The sequence below is a fragment of the Coenobita brevimanus genome, chromosome 26, assembly GCF_032717465.1.
Source record: "Coenobita brevimanus isolate Jiangsu-jjx chromosome 26, ASM3271746v2, whole genome shotgun sequence".
NCBI lineage: Eukaryota > Metazoa > Arthropoda > Malacostraca > Decapoda > Coenobitidae > Coenobita > Coenobita brevimanus.
The window spans coordinates 8,626,135-8,642,839 of NC_136979.1; the positions used below are offsets into that span (position 1 = coordinate 8,626,135).

A 16,705-nucleotide genomic window follows, 5' to 3' on the forward strand; every position below is an offset into this window, starting at 1 on the left:
AAGGTTGGCGAGCAGCTTCAAGGGATGAGATACAATGAAGCTCCATTCTTGCTTGAAAAGCTTGAAGAGAGGGATGTCTGACCCTAATGTGATGGTGCTAGTGCAGAGTGTGAAGACTTTCTGGATGCAGATCTCACTGATGTGCTTCCTGCAGCGAAGTGCAGGCCCCAGAGTGAATTCTGATGTTGCAAGCAGTTGTGTCAAAGGTCTTGTTTGTCACTGAATCCACTAGGTCCCATTCTTGCAGGGTAGCAAAGATCACCTCCACCATGGAAGTTCCTGTTCCTGATTGCAGTTTGGGGGCATTGAACAGCTTCACAATGCACTCTCCAGACACCAGGATGGGTAAATATTCGAACATTTCTTGGCCAGGTTCATCAGCAACCAACCTACTGTCCTAGTGAATAGTGAGGGCAACACCAGGCTTGATGGATGAATGCAGAGCTACTGCCTGTTTGCCATGGGCCTTGATTTGCCCCCCATGGATGCACTGCCGGTTCAAAGCCATATATAGTTGAAGGATCCTTGCCATACACAGATGCTGCAGGAGCTGAGATGTGGACAGCAGTGTGGTTGCTGGACTTATGTGGTCCAGAGCATTAGGTAACTCCAGAGTGGTGACAGGTGCACGAGATTAGGATCGTTGTCGTTTGGGTGAGAATGTGGTAGTTGACGTGGATGGTCCAGGAACAGGGGTCTTTGTTTTCTTTACATTCTTCAGAATCCTCCAACTCAACAGAAGCTTCCAACGCTGCCAGTTGCTGTTGCTCTCATAGTTCCCGAATTTGGGAAGTCTCCTCTCTCTCATGCTTCTTCACTTCAGCATTGAATGGCTTCCAGTCAATACTGAGCATGATGTTTTGGCGGCCTTCCTCCTGTTAAGCCTTCAGAAACGCCTTGTTCTCTTCATTCATTAGCAGCGTCATGGCATCCATGTGCACCAAGTTGAAGAGGTTCTTCAGTTTCAGTCTGAAGTCAGCTCACTTCCCTTCTTCCACCTTAGTCCTCCTGTCCTCCCTGTTGCTCAGGGAATATTAGTCCTCGTACAGTTTTCCTCTTTTGGGATCCTTCACTCACTCTGTGTCACTGGAAATCTGGTGCAATACTAGAATCCAATGACCTCAGAGTCCACGGTCATTGCAGCATCTTGTAGGATCCTCTTTTCCTTCTGCAGAAAATGGAACAGCCGCTGGAGGTCCTCACCGTTAGATGGCAACTTACCACCTGTGAGCTGGGTGGGGGCTGTCCATCCACCCAGATCTCAGCCTTCTACCTGGTTTCCTTCTCTGCCTTACATTTGTCGTGGTCGTCATCCTCCTAGAAATAAGGCTGTTTGCCAACTGTAGCCATTACAATCAAACCTCGAGATTGACTCACCACCTGGAAAGATTTCTCAGATGAAAGACTTTGTTATTTACCTTTATAATGCACAAAACAACTGTTCGCTAAGCTAGTAAAAGGGGGAATAACACATTACTGACTGCACAGTTCCCTACCCCCTCACCCTAGCCCTACCCTTCCACTGCAACATCTTTCCTCCCCACCATTGCTTTCCCGCCATGACCACGCTCTCTTGTGGATTGATGAGAGGCTTCGAGGAATATGGTCCCATTCTCCTATATAGGGAGTAACTTCAGGGCTGTTGGGGCACCAGAATATTTTGAGTAACGTACAAAAAAAATTTTACATGCAGTGCTTTTATATTATTGGCACAATATAGTACTAGTGGGTGGCCCATTAAGATTTTCCATATTCAGTTTTCACTATATACCTAAGGACAACCCAACTATATAATTATATATATATATATATATATATCCAAGATCTGATGTGATAGAGTCAAAGGCATGTCCGGGACTTGGGTTTGTCCGGGACTTGGGAAAATGCCCCCTGGACAGGTACTTATGGACCCTAGTCCAACCTAACTTTGAAAACCACCTAACTAACTCCCTACCAGACCTGCATAGCACCTGTTTAAGACCCTATTCACACAAATAAGGGACAGAAACCAAGAAATAAATGAAAAGGAACCAGAGAATGAGAAATTAGAAGCAAGTATGGAAGATATTTAGCAGTGTACAGGGTACTTATGACACGTTCGTGGCCATTACGAAGATTAACCCGCCTCCTCTATGGCTTTAAGAGTGGTGAAGATGCACTTGAAGCATGTACAGTAATCCAGTGTTGTGCTGCACTTAATCCTTTGCACTGTGATTTATAATTGTTTAACACTGCACATTCTGTTCTTACTTGCACCACTCCAGTTGCAACATGCCAGTGTTGCACTGTGCACTTAATCCTTTGCACTCTGAATTCTAATATCTTAACATTGCACAACACTGTAAATTCCCATGTGGTCTAGTGGCAAGGTATTGCAGTTTATTCACTGTTTATTCACAAAAACGAGCCATGGGTAGCCATGGCGATGAGCGTGCAGGCACGATGGTGGGTAGGCGGGATCTTGGGAGGAATGCAGGGGTGCTCTAATGGTCGTCAAAGTAACTACACACCAAAACACAGCTGTTCATCACCGTGTGGCAAATTTAAAGTAGGGATGAACACATATCTTCTTCTTCTTCTTTTTTTTTTTTTTTGTCCAAAGACCCGAGCCCAAAATGTCCAGGACTTGGGGTGTCTGGGACTTGGGTGTACGGGTCTTAAAGGGATTACTGTACAGTATATATATATATATATATATATATAGCCTTCTATCCATATTTTATTAAAGCAAAGGCTGTTAATGGACAGTAATAAAGCAGCCAAACCCCCCAAATAACACATTTGAGCTAGCTTTTACTGGTATATTTTGCATAATAAAGAATAAAATGTTCAGGGCGCCTGGTGGTTTAGTGGGTAATTACGGTGCTCCAGTCGGATTGAGCCAGTAAAGGTTTATATCTAAAGGGTGGTTGGGGTTTATTGCTCATGTAATGCCACTCAGGGATGAGTGAGGCTGGTCACTCTCATCTTAAATGTCAGGACCAACTTGCCTAGCCCCGGGCTCCTACACTCCTCATGGGGCAATGTGGGATTGGATGATGATAAAAAACATTCAGATAATTATTCAGTTTCCCATCTTATTTGAACATATAAATAAAAACTATTGATAAAAACTGTACTATTGCAGAGAAGGATAGATTTTAGGATGACCTAATACTTGTAGTAAGTAATATTGGGAATGATGACACTGTAGTTTTGGGAGGGGACATAAATGGTTATGTAGGTGAAGCAGCTGAAGGATATGAAGGAGTTCATGGGGGATGTGAATAAGGTACACGAAATGACGGGGAGAGGATACTTGAGTTTGGGGAGGCAGTGAACATGATTGTGTGCAACACACATTTTAGGAAACGAGAGAGTAAGTTGATTACATATGAGTGTGGGAGAAACAGTTGCCAGATAGACTATTTCGAGGTCAGGAGGGCTGATAGGAGGTTAGTGAAGGATGTTAAAGTTAAAGGGAGTGAGAAGTGTGTGCTGCAACACAAGTTATTGATATGTGACTTGGTGTATAAGGAGCGGGTGATGAAAAAGAGGACCTATGGACATAGGCAGAAAATATGGAAGCTGAAAAGCCAGGCAGTCAAGGTTGCCTTCTGTAGCGAGATGAATAGAGTGGTGGCTAAACAGGGAGACGTTGATAGACATGTTAATCAACAGTACAGAGCCTTCAAGAACAGCCTCTTGAGAGTTACTGATCAGTGTGTGGATTGACAAGGGACCCTCCAAGACATGAAATAACTTGGTGATGGGATGAGGGTGTAGAAGCAGCAGTTAAGGAGAAAAGAAGGCTCTTTCGGGGGTGGTGAAAGGGTTGTATCAGAGAGGATTACTTGGCTGCCAAACTTAGAGCTAGAAGAGAGGTTTACATGGCGATCTGAGTCTCAGAGTCCTTTACTTGATAACCTAAATAGTGGGGAAAGGAAGAATATGATATTTGAGGTGGCAAATCAGATGAAGAGGAAGAATAGGGATATCATGGGTGTGCAGTGTGTGAAGAATGATGAAAGAAAGTACAGTAGTGGTAAACAGTGGAGATATTAAAGATCCCTGGAGAGAGCACTACAACTGGTTGTTCAATGTGGAGTCTGACTGGAATGGGAAAGGTTTGGAGCCAGCAGAACCAGTGTTCGGCCCTTGGCCTTTGATTGATGCAACTACTGTACTGTGAGCAGGGCAATAGGTAGGATGCAGGTGGGGAAGGCAGCAGGTGTGTCTGGGTTGACTGTGGAAATGTTGAAAGCCTCAGGAGATACAGGAATAGGGTTAGTCACTGATTTGATAAATGCATTTATTTATGAGTATTTTGTCCCAGATGATTGGCTGAACAGTGTAATTGTAAATGTGTACAAGGGAAATGGTGATGCCCTGGAAAGAGGAAGTTACTTAGGCATAAAGCTTTTGGATCAGATAATGATGGTAATGGAGAGAGTTATAGAAGGTATGATTAGAGAAAGAGTGAATATTGATAAGTTGCAGTTTGGGTTTATGCCAGGCAAAGGGACCACTGATGCCATATTCATTGTTCAACAGCTTCAGGAAAAATATATCGGAAAGAAAAGGGACCTGAACTTTGTTTTTGCTGATCTGGAGAAGGCCTTTGACAGAGTCCCTAGAAAGGTGGTGAGGTGGGCAATGAGGAAGCTTGGGATCGAGGAGTGGCTGGTTAGGGTGGTTATGGCCATGTATGTGGGTGCTCGCACCCAGGTACCATAAGGGTGAATGGAGTTTTGAGTGATGAATTTTCCATGAGTGTTGGTGTGCATCAGGGGTAAATCTTGAGCCCCTTGTTTATCATGGTACTTGATGCCTTCTCACGTGACTTCAGAAATGGACTCCTATGGGAGATGTATGCTGATGATTTGGTGTTGATTGCAGAGAATGAAAGGGAAGTGGAGGAAAGATTTAGGAAGTGGAGAGATGGTATGAGGTGCAAGGGCTTAAGAGTAAATGCAAATGAAACAAAAGTGATGGTATCTAGTGCTGGGGGCAGTACTATCAAAGAAGAGGGGAAGCGGCCCTGTGTGATTTACCACAAGGGCATGGGAAGTAATTCCATCCTGTGCAGTGTTTGTGATAAGTGGGTGCATACGAGATGTAGTGGTATTAGAGGTAGACTGTGAGATAACCCTGATTTCGTATGTGTGGTATGTCAGGGAGAGCATATGGATATTGCCAGGTGTGAAAGGATTGAACTTGCTGTTGAGTCTCTTGAGTGTGTGGAAGAGTTTTGTTATTTGGGAGACATGTTATGCGGTGGAGGTGGGGCAGGTGCTAGCTCTGTGGCAAGAGTGAGGAGTGGTTGAAAGGAGTTCAGGAAGCTGTTGCCTCTCCTGCAATTGAGAGGGCTCTCCCTCCGTGCTAAGGGATCTTTGTATGTGGCATATGGTAGAAATGTAATGCTGTATGGTAGTGAGACCCGGACAGTAAAGGAAGAGGATATTCGCAGGCTCACACTTACAGAAATGACAATGATTGGGTGAATCTGCATTGCATCCCTGAGTGTGACGCCTAGGGGGGCTAGGTTTATAATGGAAGAATTGAGAAGTAGGATGGGACTGGAGTGTATTAATGTTGTGATGAGGAGGAGTAGATTGAGATGGTCTGGGCGTGTGGAGAGGATGGGGGATGATATTGGGTGCAGAAAGTGAGAAGTGTTAATGTTAGGGATAAGGTCGCAAGAGGTAGACCGAAAAAGACCTGGGACGAGGTCATTGAGTGTGACGTCAGGAATAAGAGACTAAATAGGGAAGCTGCCAGAGATTGAGCAGCATGGAGAGCCGCCATTAGGTGACCACAGCTGATGCATGCAAGCATGTTAGAGCCTTCAAAAATGAAACGAAACGAAATGAAACGAACGGGAAAGGCGATTGCAGCTATCTTCTTACAATTCCATGCTCTTTAGGAAAGTAATTTTAGCATAGTATGCAACCTGGATAGTTACTGTTATCTGGTTATTTATGCAGCGAAGTGTAAAGATAAAAATTATACGGTACCTATTTTGGGATACTGTATTTAAGGAAGCTGCCAGTTTGCCCGTGGCAGCCTGTTTACTGACTGGATTCACTGATTACCAATGAAAGAGCCCCTGAATACCTGCCCGGCCAAATCACAATATGAGTCATAACTTATCAGACCTAATCTAATCTGCCATAACCTGACCTATTTTAATATACCGGGTAACCTGGCCTATCCTTACCTAAACTAACCTGTTCTAACAATCAACTGAAATTATCCAAGCTTAACCTATTGGTGCTTTTGGAGAGTTGGCAGCAAGTTTTGCTTTTGTTGGTAACTTCGTTGGGGTGATGGTATCAGGGTTGGCAAAAAACCCACTCTATCAGAAAAAGCCCAACCCACCTTTTTTTTTTTTTTTTTCCTCACAAAATAACTTGAAAAACCCCAGGCAAAGGTGGGTTTTTCAAAGTGTACCATAAAACTGATAAAATAATAATGTTTATACCTAATTATGGACAGCCCAATTAAATTAAAGTTTTACACAATGAGAATTTTACACAGTGAGTTGAATGTCGGGGATGACCATGTTTTGACTTTTTTGTCTGTTACCCTTGGCCTGCCTGCTACCCTGTAAAATGTGTTTTGGCATGAGAGCACACCTTATGAGTTGACAGAGATCAGTGTACACAACACAGTAGCAGGAGATGGACTCATTTCCTTTACTGCTACAACACAGTAGTAGGAGGACTCATTTCCTTTGCTGCTACAACACGGTGGTAGGAGAAGAACTCATTTCCTTTTCTGCTACAACACAGTAGTTGGAGAAGGACTCACTTCCTTTGGTGCTACAACTTTCTTTGGTACTTTTACATTTCCCATTCTTCTTGCAAGTGAAAAATCACTTCCATAAGTGCATAGACACATCATCTTAACAGTAATAAGAGCCTTGGGGTATCAAATCAAGCTCTATCAAATAGACTGTAGCACCGGTCGAGCAGGGCAGTACTCCCAAGGTGGATGGAAAGCTGATGACAGGGAGAGCTGGAGTTCCCGTTTCATTAGCCCTCGGGACAAGGTCCCGACCATCCCCCTTTGCTGAACTTTTTCAGTGTATCAGTAACACAGAGAGTAGGCCAGTATGCTCTCCAATACAAGTTTCTTTAATTATCAGCACCAAACTACATGCACAGTACACACCACACTTCCTTTTCAAAAATTCAACAAAAAATCATGGTAGCACAACACGTGGCCTCGGAGTCCCCAGAGGGGGGGACCATAAATGCCCCCACCTTCTGCCCCTCTCCCGGTGACGACTTGAGCTGCCTGGAACCACTGACTCTCTTCTTCTTCATTTCTGCAACATTCGCGGCCTTTCCTCTAACTTTCACTCTGTTGAGCACCACCTCTTCTTCTCTAAACCTCACCTTCTTTTTCTAACTGAGACTTTGCTGTCTGAGGCAACTGACAGCAGACCCTTTTCTGTATCCTCCTACTTTCTCTATACTTATTTCAAAGCCAAAGGTGGCTGTTGTGTATATATACGCAATGACTTATCTTGCTCTCATGCTTCTGAACTTGATTCTTCTAAATTCTCTACACTCTGGCTTCGGCTTTCTTGTCATTCTCTGACTAAATATATCTGTGCTGTTTGCGTATTTCCTAATTCTACTATCAAAAATTTTTTGACTATCTTTCTTCTACGTTGGAATGCATTCTATCCATTTCTCCTTTCTCTGAAATCTCCATTCTAGGAGATTTCAATGTTCACCACCACCTTGGCTCTCCTTTCCTTTCACTGATCCACCTGGTGAACAAGCCTACATCTTTTGTATCCTTAATGACCTAGAGCAGCTTGTACAGCATCCTACCCGTATCCCTGACCACCTTAGAGAGAGCTCCAACATACTTGACCTTTTCCTTACAACTAATCCTTCTGCTTACACTGTTAATCTTTCCTCTCTGTTGGGCTCCTCTGATCACAACATTGTCACCTTAACCTGTCCTATCGCTCCGGTATGGCCTGTGGACTCTCCAAAGAAACGTCGTCTGTGGCGCTTTGGAGCTGCGGATTGAGAGGCCCTCAGGCAGTACTTCTTTGATTTTCCCTGGAATGATTATTGCTTCCATGGCCGAGAGCCTTCTGAGTGTACCTCACGCATTACGTAGGTTATTCTCTCGGGCATGGAAGCATACATTCCTTTTTCATATCCTTTGACTAATGCAAGAAAGCCTTGGTTTAATCACACTTGTTCCAATGCTGTCTGCAACAAGGTGAGGGCCTATAAAAGGTACCGGGGCCAACCCACCCCTGAATCACATCTTTTATATGTTTCTGTCCAGAATCGTGCTAAGTCTGTTCTTCGCTCTGCTAAAAATAATTTCAACCATACTAAATGCTCTCAACTCTCTGACTCGAATTCTTCCTGCTCCTTCTGGCACCTTGCCAAAAACCTTTCTAACAACTTTACCTCATCATCCTTCCCTCCTCTTTTCTACTCTGATGGCTCTGTAGCTATTTCTTCTACTGATAAAGCAGATCTTTTCGCTCAGACTTTCTCCTCCAATTCCACCTTAGACGAATCCGGTGCTGTTCCTCCATCACTTCCCCCCTCTGACTTCCTCATGGCTGACATTAAAATTTCTTCAGCTGATGTATTTTCAGCCATCACAGACCTCAATATTAATAAGGCATATGGGCCTGATGGAGTCCCTCCTGTTGTTCTCAAGAACTGTGTTTCTGTGCTTACACTCTGCCTAGGCCCTCTCGCCTTTGTCTGTCAACTTGTACCTTTCCTTCTTGCTGGAAGTTTGCTCTCATTCAGCCAGTCCCAAAGAAAGGTGGCCATTCCCAACCCTCTAACTATCATCCAGTATCTTTAACATCCTGTATCTCAAGAGTTTTCGAGTCAATTCTTAATAGAAAAATTTTAAAGCATCTTTCCTATCACAACCTTCTTTCTGATCGTCAGTATCGGTTCCGTCAGGGACGCTCCACTGGTGTTCTTCTCACCTACCTTTCAGACTCCTGGTCATCCTCCTTTCGGGACTTTGGCGAAAGCTTTGCCATTGCACTTGACATCTCAAAGGCTTTTGATCGAGTCTGGCATAAATCTTTAATTTCCAAACTACCCTCTTACGGTTTCTATCCTTCTATCTGTGCCTTCATCTCTAGCTTCCTTTCTGGTCGTTCTATAGCCGCTGTTGTAGAATACCATTGTTCTTCTTCTAGGTCTATTAACAGTGATGTTCCTCAGGGCTCTGTCCTATCACCAACTCTCTTCCTTTTATTCATCAGTGACCTTCTGAGCTGTACATCTAACCCTATCCATTCATATGCTGATGACTCCACCCTTCACCTTTCCATTCGGTTCCCACAATGTCCATCTCAGCAGTTACTTCAGCAAACAAGGGATGAGGCTATGGCACATCTAATGTCTGACTTGGCTCGTATCTCCGACTGGGGTAAAAAAAATATTGTTGTTTTTAGTACATCAAAGACTCAATTTTTACACCTATCAACCTGACAAAATCTTCCACAGGTGTACCCACTAATGTTTAATAATACTCAGCTTAATTCTGCATCATCCTTGAACATGCTTGGGGTTTCATTTACTCGGGACTTATCTTAGAAAGATCATGTTACATCTCTTGTAAAATCTGCTTCCAAGAGATTAGGTGTGCTAAGCCGACTCGTTCCTTCTTTACCCCTGCACAGTTGTTGACTCTATGCAGGGGTTTTATCTGCCCCTGTGTGGAGTACAACTCTCATGTGTGGGGAGGCTCCCCACATACAGCTCTTCTCAATAGAGTGGAGTCAAAGGCTTTTCGTCTCATTAACTCTCCTCCTCTTACTAACTCCCTTCTACCTCTGTCTCTTCATCGCACTGTTGCATCTTTATCTCTCTTCAATCGCTACTTCAATGGTCACTGCTCCTCTGAACTGTCTGCATGCATTCCTCCACCTCTACGACAGGCCCTTATCACCCGACTAGCAGCAAACTCTCATCCCTTTTCTGTCCAGCTCTCTAATGCAAGAGTTAACCGTTACTCCCAGTCCTTCATTTATGCAACAGGTAAACTCTGGAACTGTCTCCCTCTGTCTGTATTTCCTGCTTCCTATGATCTCCAGTCTTTCAAACGCAGTGTGTCCAGGCATCTCGAAATGATCGGATCTTGAATTTGTCTCTCTCTTGTATTTTGTTTTTCTCTTGAAAGGAACAATTTTGTGGGTCCATGGCCTTTGGTTCCTTCTTCCTCACATAAAAAAATAAATAAATAAAGACCTACTGTATATTAAAAAAGTAGCATTGATATAGTAAATTTCCTCAGATGATTGAGATGTGGTAATTATATGAGACAACCTAACGTGACATAGGCCTAACCTAACTTAAGCACTGATTATATTACAAATTTACTCTACTCCTTACTAAGCAAAAGCCATATCTATCAAAAACAAACTTCCTGGTAATCCTAAAAGGTTACAAAATTAGTTAATGGTGGATGTAAAGTTTATGTTCACTGGATAATTGCCTGAGGAAATTTACTTTTTATTCAAACCTCAGTATTAAGATTTGTTTTCCTCGACCTTAAGCACAGTTATCCATGTTAACATTCATTTATGTTACACTGAATTTAGGTGATTAAATTCATTATTTTGAAAAAAAAAAAAAAAACTAAATAAATAGTGTTTTTTTTTCTAAGTGGGCTTTATTGAAAAAACCCAAGTGGACAAAACCAGGCCACCCACTTTGGTGCCAGACTTGGATAGTATGTGTGATAGAAATAAGTCTTTAAGTATTTCACAGGTAGAATTTTAAAAATGCCCAGTATCTGTGGCAATTTGTGAAGCATAAGAAGTACTAGTATCTTGTGAAAGACTAATTTCAGTAGGAATATGGAAAGGTTGTGCCCGTGTGGGCAAAAGATTAATGAAACGTTTTTCTAGTATACAGTATTTAGGAGTGATTAGCTGAATTTTGACCTTTATTTTCTCAGAACAGTGCCTGTTTTTGTAGTGAATTATATAACATTTTCAGGGTAGGAAAAACACGTCTGCTGAGTATGCGCAATCACACACACACACACACACACACACACACACACACACACACACACACACACACACACACACACACACACACTCTGTAAAATCCTGTGCCAGTACATAAAATGGCTAGAAACCACCCATTTCAGTAAACTGACAGTTTTTGGTAAAATTATGATTCTTAATACGGCTTAAGATATTGCAGTAGGACAATATCCAGATTTACTTGTTTTTGTGGTTTAGGGGTTTTTAGCATTCATCAGAGTTTAACCCAGCATCTTGCATTTAGATAGACATGCTTTAAAAATATTAGAAATGTCATTATCTGGCCGTTTTTATCATTGTCAGTATGTCAATTATATACATTACTTGACTGCTATAAGTAAACTCTCAATTATCCCTCGTTGCAATATTCAGCGCTGAAACGGGACATAACCGGTGGTTCTGTGCAATCACCAGCTCATAAATGGTAGCCAACCAGTGCTATATTACTGTATTACTCTATTGTATCATTACTTTATTGTATTTTATGCTTAATTTTCATTATTTACTCATGCGAAAGTTTTTAGGATAGAAGGTTGAGACGGATAGTAACACAATAACCGGCTCAGTGCCAAATATTGAGCTGATGGGGGTTACTGTGCAATATCTGGCGTTTCACGTTATTCGGCATAGGGCTTGGCTGAATTATGCTGGAAAATTGAGAGTTTACCATAATTAATTGTGGGAAAAATCATTAACCCCTTCACCACGAGCTTAACCCCTTAACCACCTCCCCATGAGTCTATTTTCCCCCCATTACCATATCCAAGTAGTAGGAGGAGGAGCTAGACAGCCCTCTGTTATCCCCATAGTAAAGCACTGGCTTTTGACATCCTAGGTATGTCCTCATACGCTCCTGTTGCCTAGAAATGACGTATAAGGTATGTCACTATGACGAACGGTTAATATAATTTTAGAAGTACTAATTTGGATATGAAATACAGTATAGATGAATGAAGGTTTTGTTCCAGCCATAAACACCTGGCAATCCATTGTCATTTTCCTAGGGTAGATTCCCTGCCAGAACCAACCTTGTTTGATTACTTTCCTAAGAAGCAAGAAAATGCTTATTTGTATTGTCTGTGTATGTCTTTCATGAGCTAGCTTAGGTTGTATTCCAGGATTATATTTTAATCACTACTAGAGTTAATGCTCACGTTAATCATTACTGCAAAATTATGGGGTATTACAGTGTCATACTCCCACCTGAGTATTGTCTCCTCTGCCTCGCCTCCAGGTGACTTCAAATTTCATCTTTCTTACCAGTTGTGAGGGAAATTTGTTTTTTCTTTTCATGGGGGCATTAGTGTTAGAGATAATGAGCTCAGTGAACTGTGATATTAGTCCAAAAAATGATCAGCACAGTATTAATACCAATACTTTAGGGCAAAATGTAGAGCTGCATAACACACAAAAGCCATTGACAGATGTAGAATAAAGAATAGGACCAGGGTGGTCTATATATTATGCATACCAATAATGCTCATGGTGGCGTGGAAACTGTAATGGTCCCCCTGTTAACTGAGTAAAGTGCCACAAATGTGGTGTCCATCCTGGAACCAGACCTCCACACTTTTCCCTGCACTACATTGTCGCAAGGTGCTGTCATCCACAAGAGAATAACAGTTCACTGAATGGATGACACTGCAGGGGCAGTTGCTTGCCTGTGGTTGATGGGTCTGCTTTCCCAGATAGACCATGGTTGAGCAACAGCACCAACAACAACCAGTGTTCGTGTTTTGCATGGACAGCTTACTTTACTGGTGTGAGAAACAAAGACATTTTGGCTGTTTTGTAAAATTAATAACTGATCGCACAATCGGAGTGTGCAAAAAGTAGCCGCTACAGAGCATGAAAATGATTATGGGAAATAAAAAATAATACAGGGCAGAGACAGTAATGCTGGCTGAGAATTGAGTTACATAGTACTGCATGTGGATCATGCTGTATATACCTGTATACTGTATTAAGTCCAAGGTAATTTGCTGTTGCAGTCACAACAAACCTGGCAGTTTCAATCCATGCTTTAGCTGTCTCATTTCCAAAAATGTTTCCTGCTACCCTTCCTTCACAAATGAATATGTGAGAAATGTTCCCATAAATCAAAACACCAAAAAATAAACTCCAAGAGACAGAAAGACTCTCCTGAGAAGAAGTCTTCTTAAAGCTAAACTGTCCTAGCTAGAGATGTTTTCCATGATGTGGCTAATTTTGAAGTTGGGAGGTGTGAAAGGTTGAGAAAAAGATGGATAAATTTGACTAGTTAATCTATAAGAAGATGAGAGGTAGAAGATGAGAAAACAAATGAAATTATGAACGCTACAAATGGGATGATGATATATATCTGATTATTCACATGATGGGTTCCACGGTCCACCCCTTTTTTTTAACTTGCAGTTGATGATATAGTCTTTATTTCACAGACATATTGCAGCAGATTTTTCATTGGATGGTTTGCCTGAGCTATAGCCAAGAATTCTGAAGGCATGAATGGTGAATGAATACATATATGACCCATTTCTTGGGCTGTGGTGTGGGTAGTTATTTTTTTACTCCTTCTGGTTCTTATTTTTTAATCCTTCCCCCCATTTATTACTGTGAGGAATACCGGGTATGGTTAGTATGATGGTGATGATGATATGTTTCAGAAATATTGTAACTCCTTGTGCTGTGATGACACATGTATTTGTGTCCTCTTGGTACCTCTGAATATTGTTGTTTTGTATCATTGATAAAGGCTCCAACATGCTTACATGTGGAGCCTGTATAAATGATACGAAACAACAACCTCATGATGTCTAGCAGTGAAGGAGTTAATGAAGGATATATTTAGTCCATTCACTTTAAAAAGTCCTAATGTTTCTAAACTTGTCTGGTAATAACAAGAATAAAATACAGAATATGCCATCTGGTTAAGGAAGTTAAGTGCCAGTGAAATTATAACCCACAGGATAACCAGAGGATCCGTTCCTGCTGTCATGTCTCGTCGCAGACCAGGAACAGCAGGTTCAGTGCGCTCCACATCAGCAGTGAGTGCTCTGAAGGTGCGTCCAGGCAGCCGACCAGGGTCAGCACGCCAGTGGTATGAGGCTTACAACCAGCGGCGCAATGAGGAAGCTTGGCGCATGGAAGATTGGAGAAACACTGTCAACTTTTACAAGAGGAGAGAGTGGGAAGCCCAGTACTATAATACCTTAGCTCAACCCAGATGTAAACCGTAAGTGTTGTGTGCTGTAATTATAGTATTCTGCAATATATTTTATAAGATTTACTTGGAATTGTCTAACTGTAATGATATTTTACGTATGTACTCTGGTCGTGTCATTGCCTGTAGGTAGTTGCTTCTTACAACCACCACAATACACTGTAGGGTGAGATGGCACTTCTCAGTGCAGCCCTAGTGTGAGACAAGTGTGTCTAGGTACTTAGCAGTGTAGGAAACAAGGTGAAATGCTGCCATTGTGTGGACTTTCGGTGATATTTATTGGCTCAAGGAATCCACTACAGTTGTTCTGACCATGACACTTCCTGGGGATATATTTTCTCTCTTGAGCTCTGCCAGGTTTTCTCTGGAGAAGGTTGTAATGTCTTGCAAGGAATTTGAAACTAAAAACAATAAGCAATGCATCCTCTTTGTATGAGTTTGGAATGATTCTTCTTTTTCTGTCTATCTATCTATCTATTGCCAGACGCCTCAATCCCGTTTGGGGTGGCCACAAACAAATCGCCTCCAAGTCGCCCTGTCCCCCGCCATTTCTCTGCCCTGCTCCCAACTCACACCCTCCTCTCTCATATACCTCTCCACCCCATCCCTCCATCTCATCCTCGGCCTCCCCCTCCCTCTTCCCCCCTCCACCTCACTCACATACACTCTCTTCGTCAGTCTTTCACCCTCCATCCTCTCCACATGGCCAAACCACCTCAGTGTGTTCCTCATAACGCTTCCTATCACATCCACATCCACACCACAACGCTCCTTTATATCCTCATTCGTCAGCCTGTCTCTCCATGTGACTCCACAGGCTCCTCTTAAATAACTCATTTCCACTGCTCTCACTCTTGACCTATGTCCTTCCAACAACGTCCAAGCTTCACTTCCGTACGTTAGAGTTGGTATCACAATACTGTCATGTAGTAACTTTTTCACTTCCATGCTCACTTCCCTGTTTCTTATCACTGCTTTCAAAGAACCAGCAACCTTTCTTCCCTGCTGTACCCTTTCAAGCACTTCACCCTCCAAACCTCCATCCTTACTCATCACACTACCCAAGTACATAAACGTAGTCACATTTTCCAATTCCTCACCATCCAACCTCGCTGTCCATTCACTGACTTCACCTCTCTCAAAGACCATCACTTTACTCTTCGCTACAGTCACCTTTAGATTCCGTTTCTTACACACTCTCCCAAACTCATCCACCAAGCCTTGCAGCTCCCCTTCGTCTTCACCCAACAACACAGTATCACCTGCAAACAACAGTACAGGGAGTTTCCAAACACTATCCTCTCTCACCAGGGCCACTCCAACATCCACTACCCTACCTTGTACCTCTTTTATTACCCCATCCATGTACAGATTGAACAACCATGGAGACATGACACATCCCTGTTTCATCCCAACCTTCAAAGAGAAAAATTCACTTAGTTCACCATCCACACGCACTGCAGCCTTTGCACCATCGTACATACTCTTCACAGCATTCAACAACTTTCCATCTACTCCATACATTCTTAACACTTTCCACAATCCTTGTCTATCCACCCTGTCATATGCTTTCTCCAAATCCATGAAAGCCGCATACAACTTCTTTCCCTTCTCTAGAAACTTTTCCACTAAAGATCTAAGAATGAATATCTGATCTACACAACCTCTTCCCTTCCTAAAGCCTCCCTGTTCTTCAACTAATTTCTCTGTTCTTTCTCTAACTCTGTCAATAAGTATCCTACCATACACTTTTCCTATTATACTAAGAAGACAGATGCCCCTATGATTACGACACACTTCTTTTTCCCCTTTTCCTTTGTACAGGGGAATAATTATACCTGACTTCTAATCCTCTGGGACTCTACCTTCCTCCCAGGCCAATCTGCACATCTTCCACATCCATTCTACTACTATCTCTCCCCCATGGTTCAGCATTTCACCACACACTCCATCAATTCCTGGGGCTTTCCCCTATTTAACTTTCTTCATTGCTTCCACAACTTCTATCCTACTGATTTCTTCCTGTCTTCTCACCTCTCTCCTTCTCCCAGCCATTCCCCAGCCACTTATACTCGCATTACTTCCATCCTCTATGTTCAACAATTCCTTAAAGTGTTCTCTCCATCTGCTCACTTTTTCTCCCTTCTCCACTAGTAATCTACCATTTTTATCTTTCACTCCCCTGCTAACTTCACTTCCACCCTGTCTTACTCTTTTCACCTCTTTCCAGAACATTTTCTTACAGTCCCTCCACTTTACACTCAAATTCCTTCCAAATTCCTCATCCACTCTCCTCTTACTCTCTCTTACTAATCTTTTCACCTCTCTCATTCTTTCTACATATAACTCTCTCTTCCGCCTCTCAACTTCTTCCACGGCCCTATTTCTCATCCATTTAAAAATGGCTGGGTGATTTCCAAAATTGGCTGAAAGTCTCTTCCCTAGGGTGTTTCCAG

The 16,705-nt window shown here is 42.5% G+C and overlaps 1 protein-coding gene across 1 annotated transcript in view; it reads left to right on the top strand.

Annotated features, from left to right (window-relative positions):
* LOC145394175 (trichoplein keratin filament-binding protein-like) overlaps positions 1 to 16,705 on the top strand; it is a 112,278-nt gene that overhangs the window by 3,974 nt on the left and 91,599 nt on the right. The window contains exon 2 of the mRNA XM_080268158.1: positions 13,995 to 14,261. Coding sequence (XP_080124284.1) covers positions 13,995 to 14,261 — 267 coding nt within the window. The remainder of the gene's footprint in view (positions 1 to 13,994; positions 14,262 to 16,705) is intronic.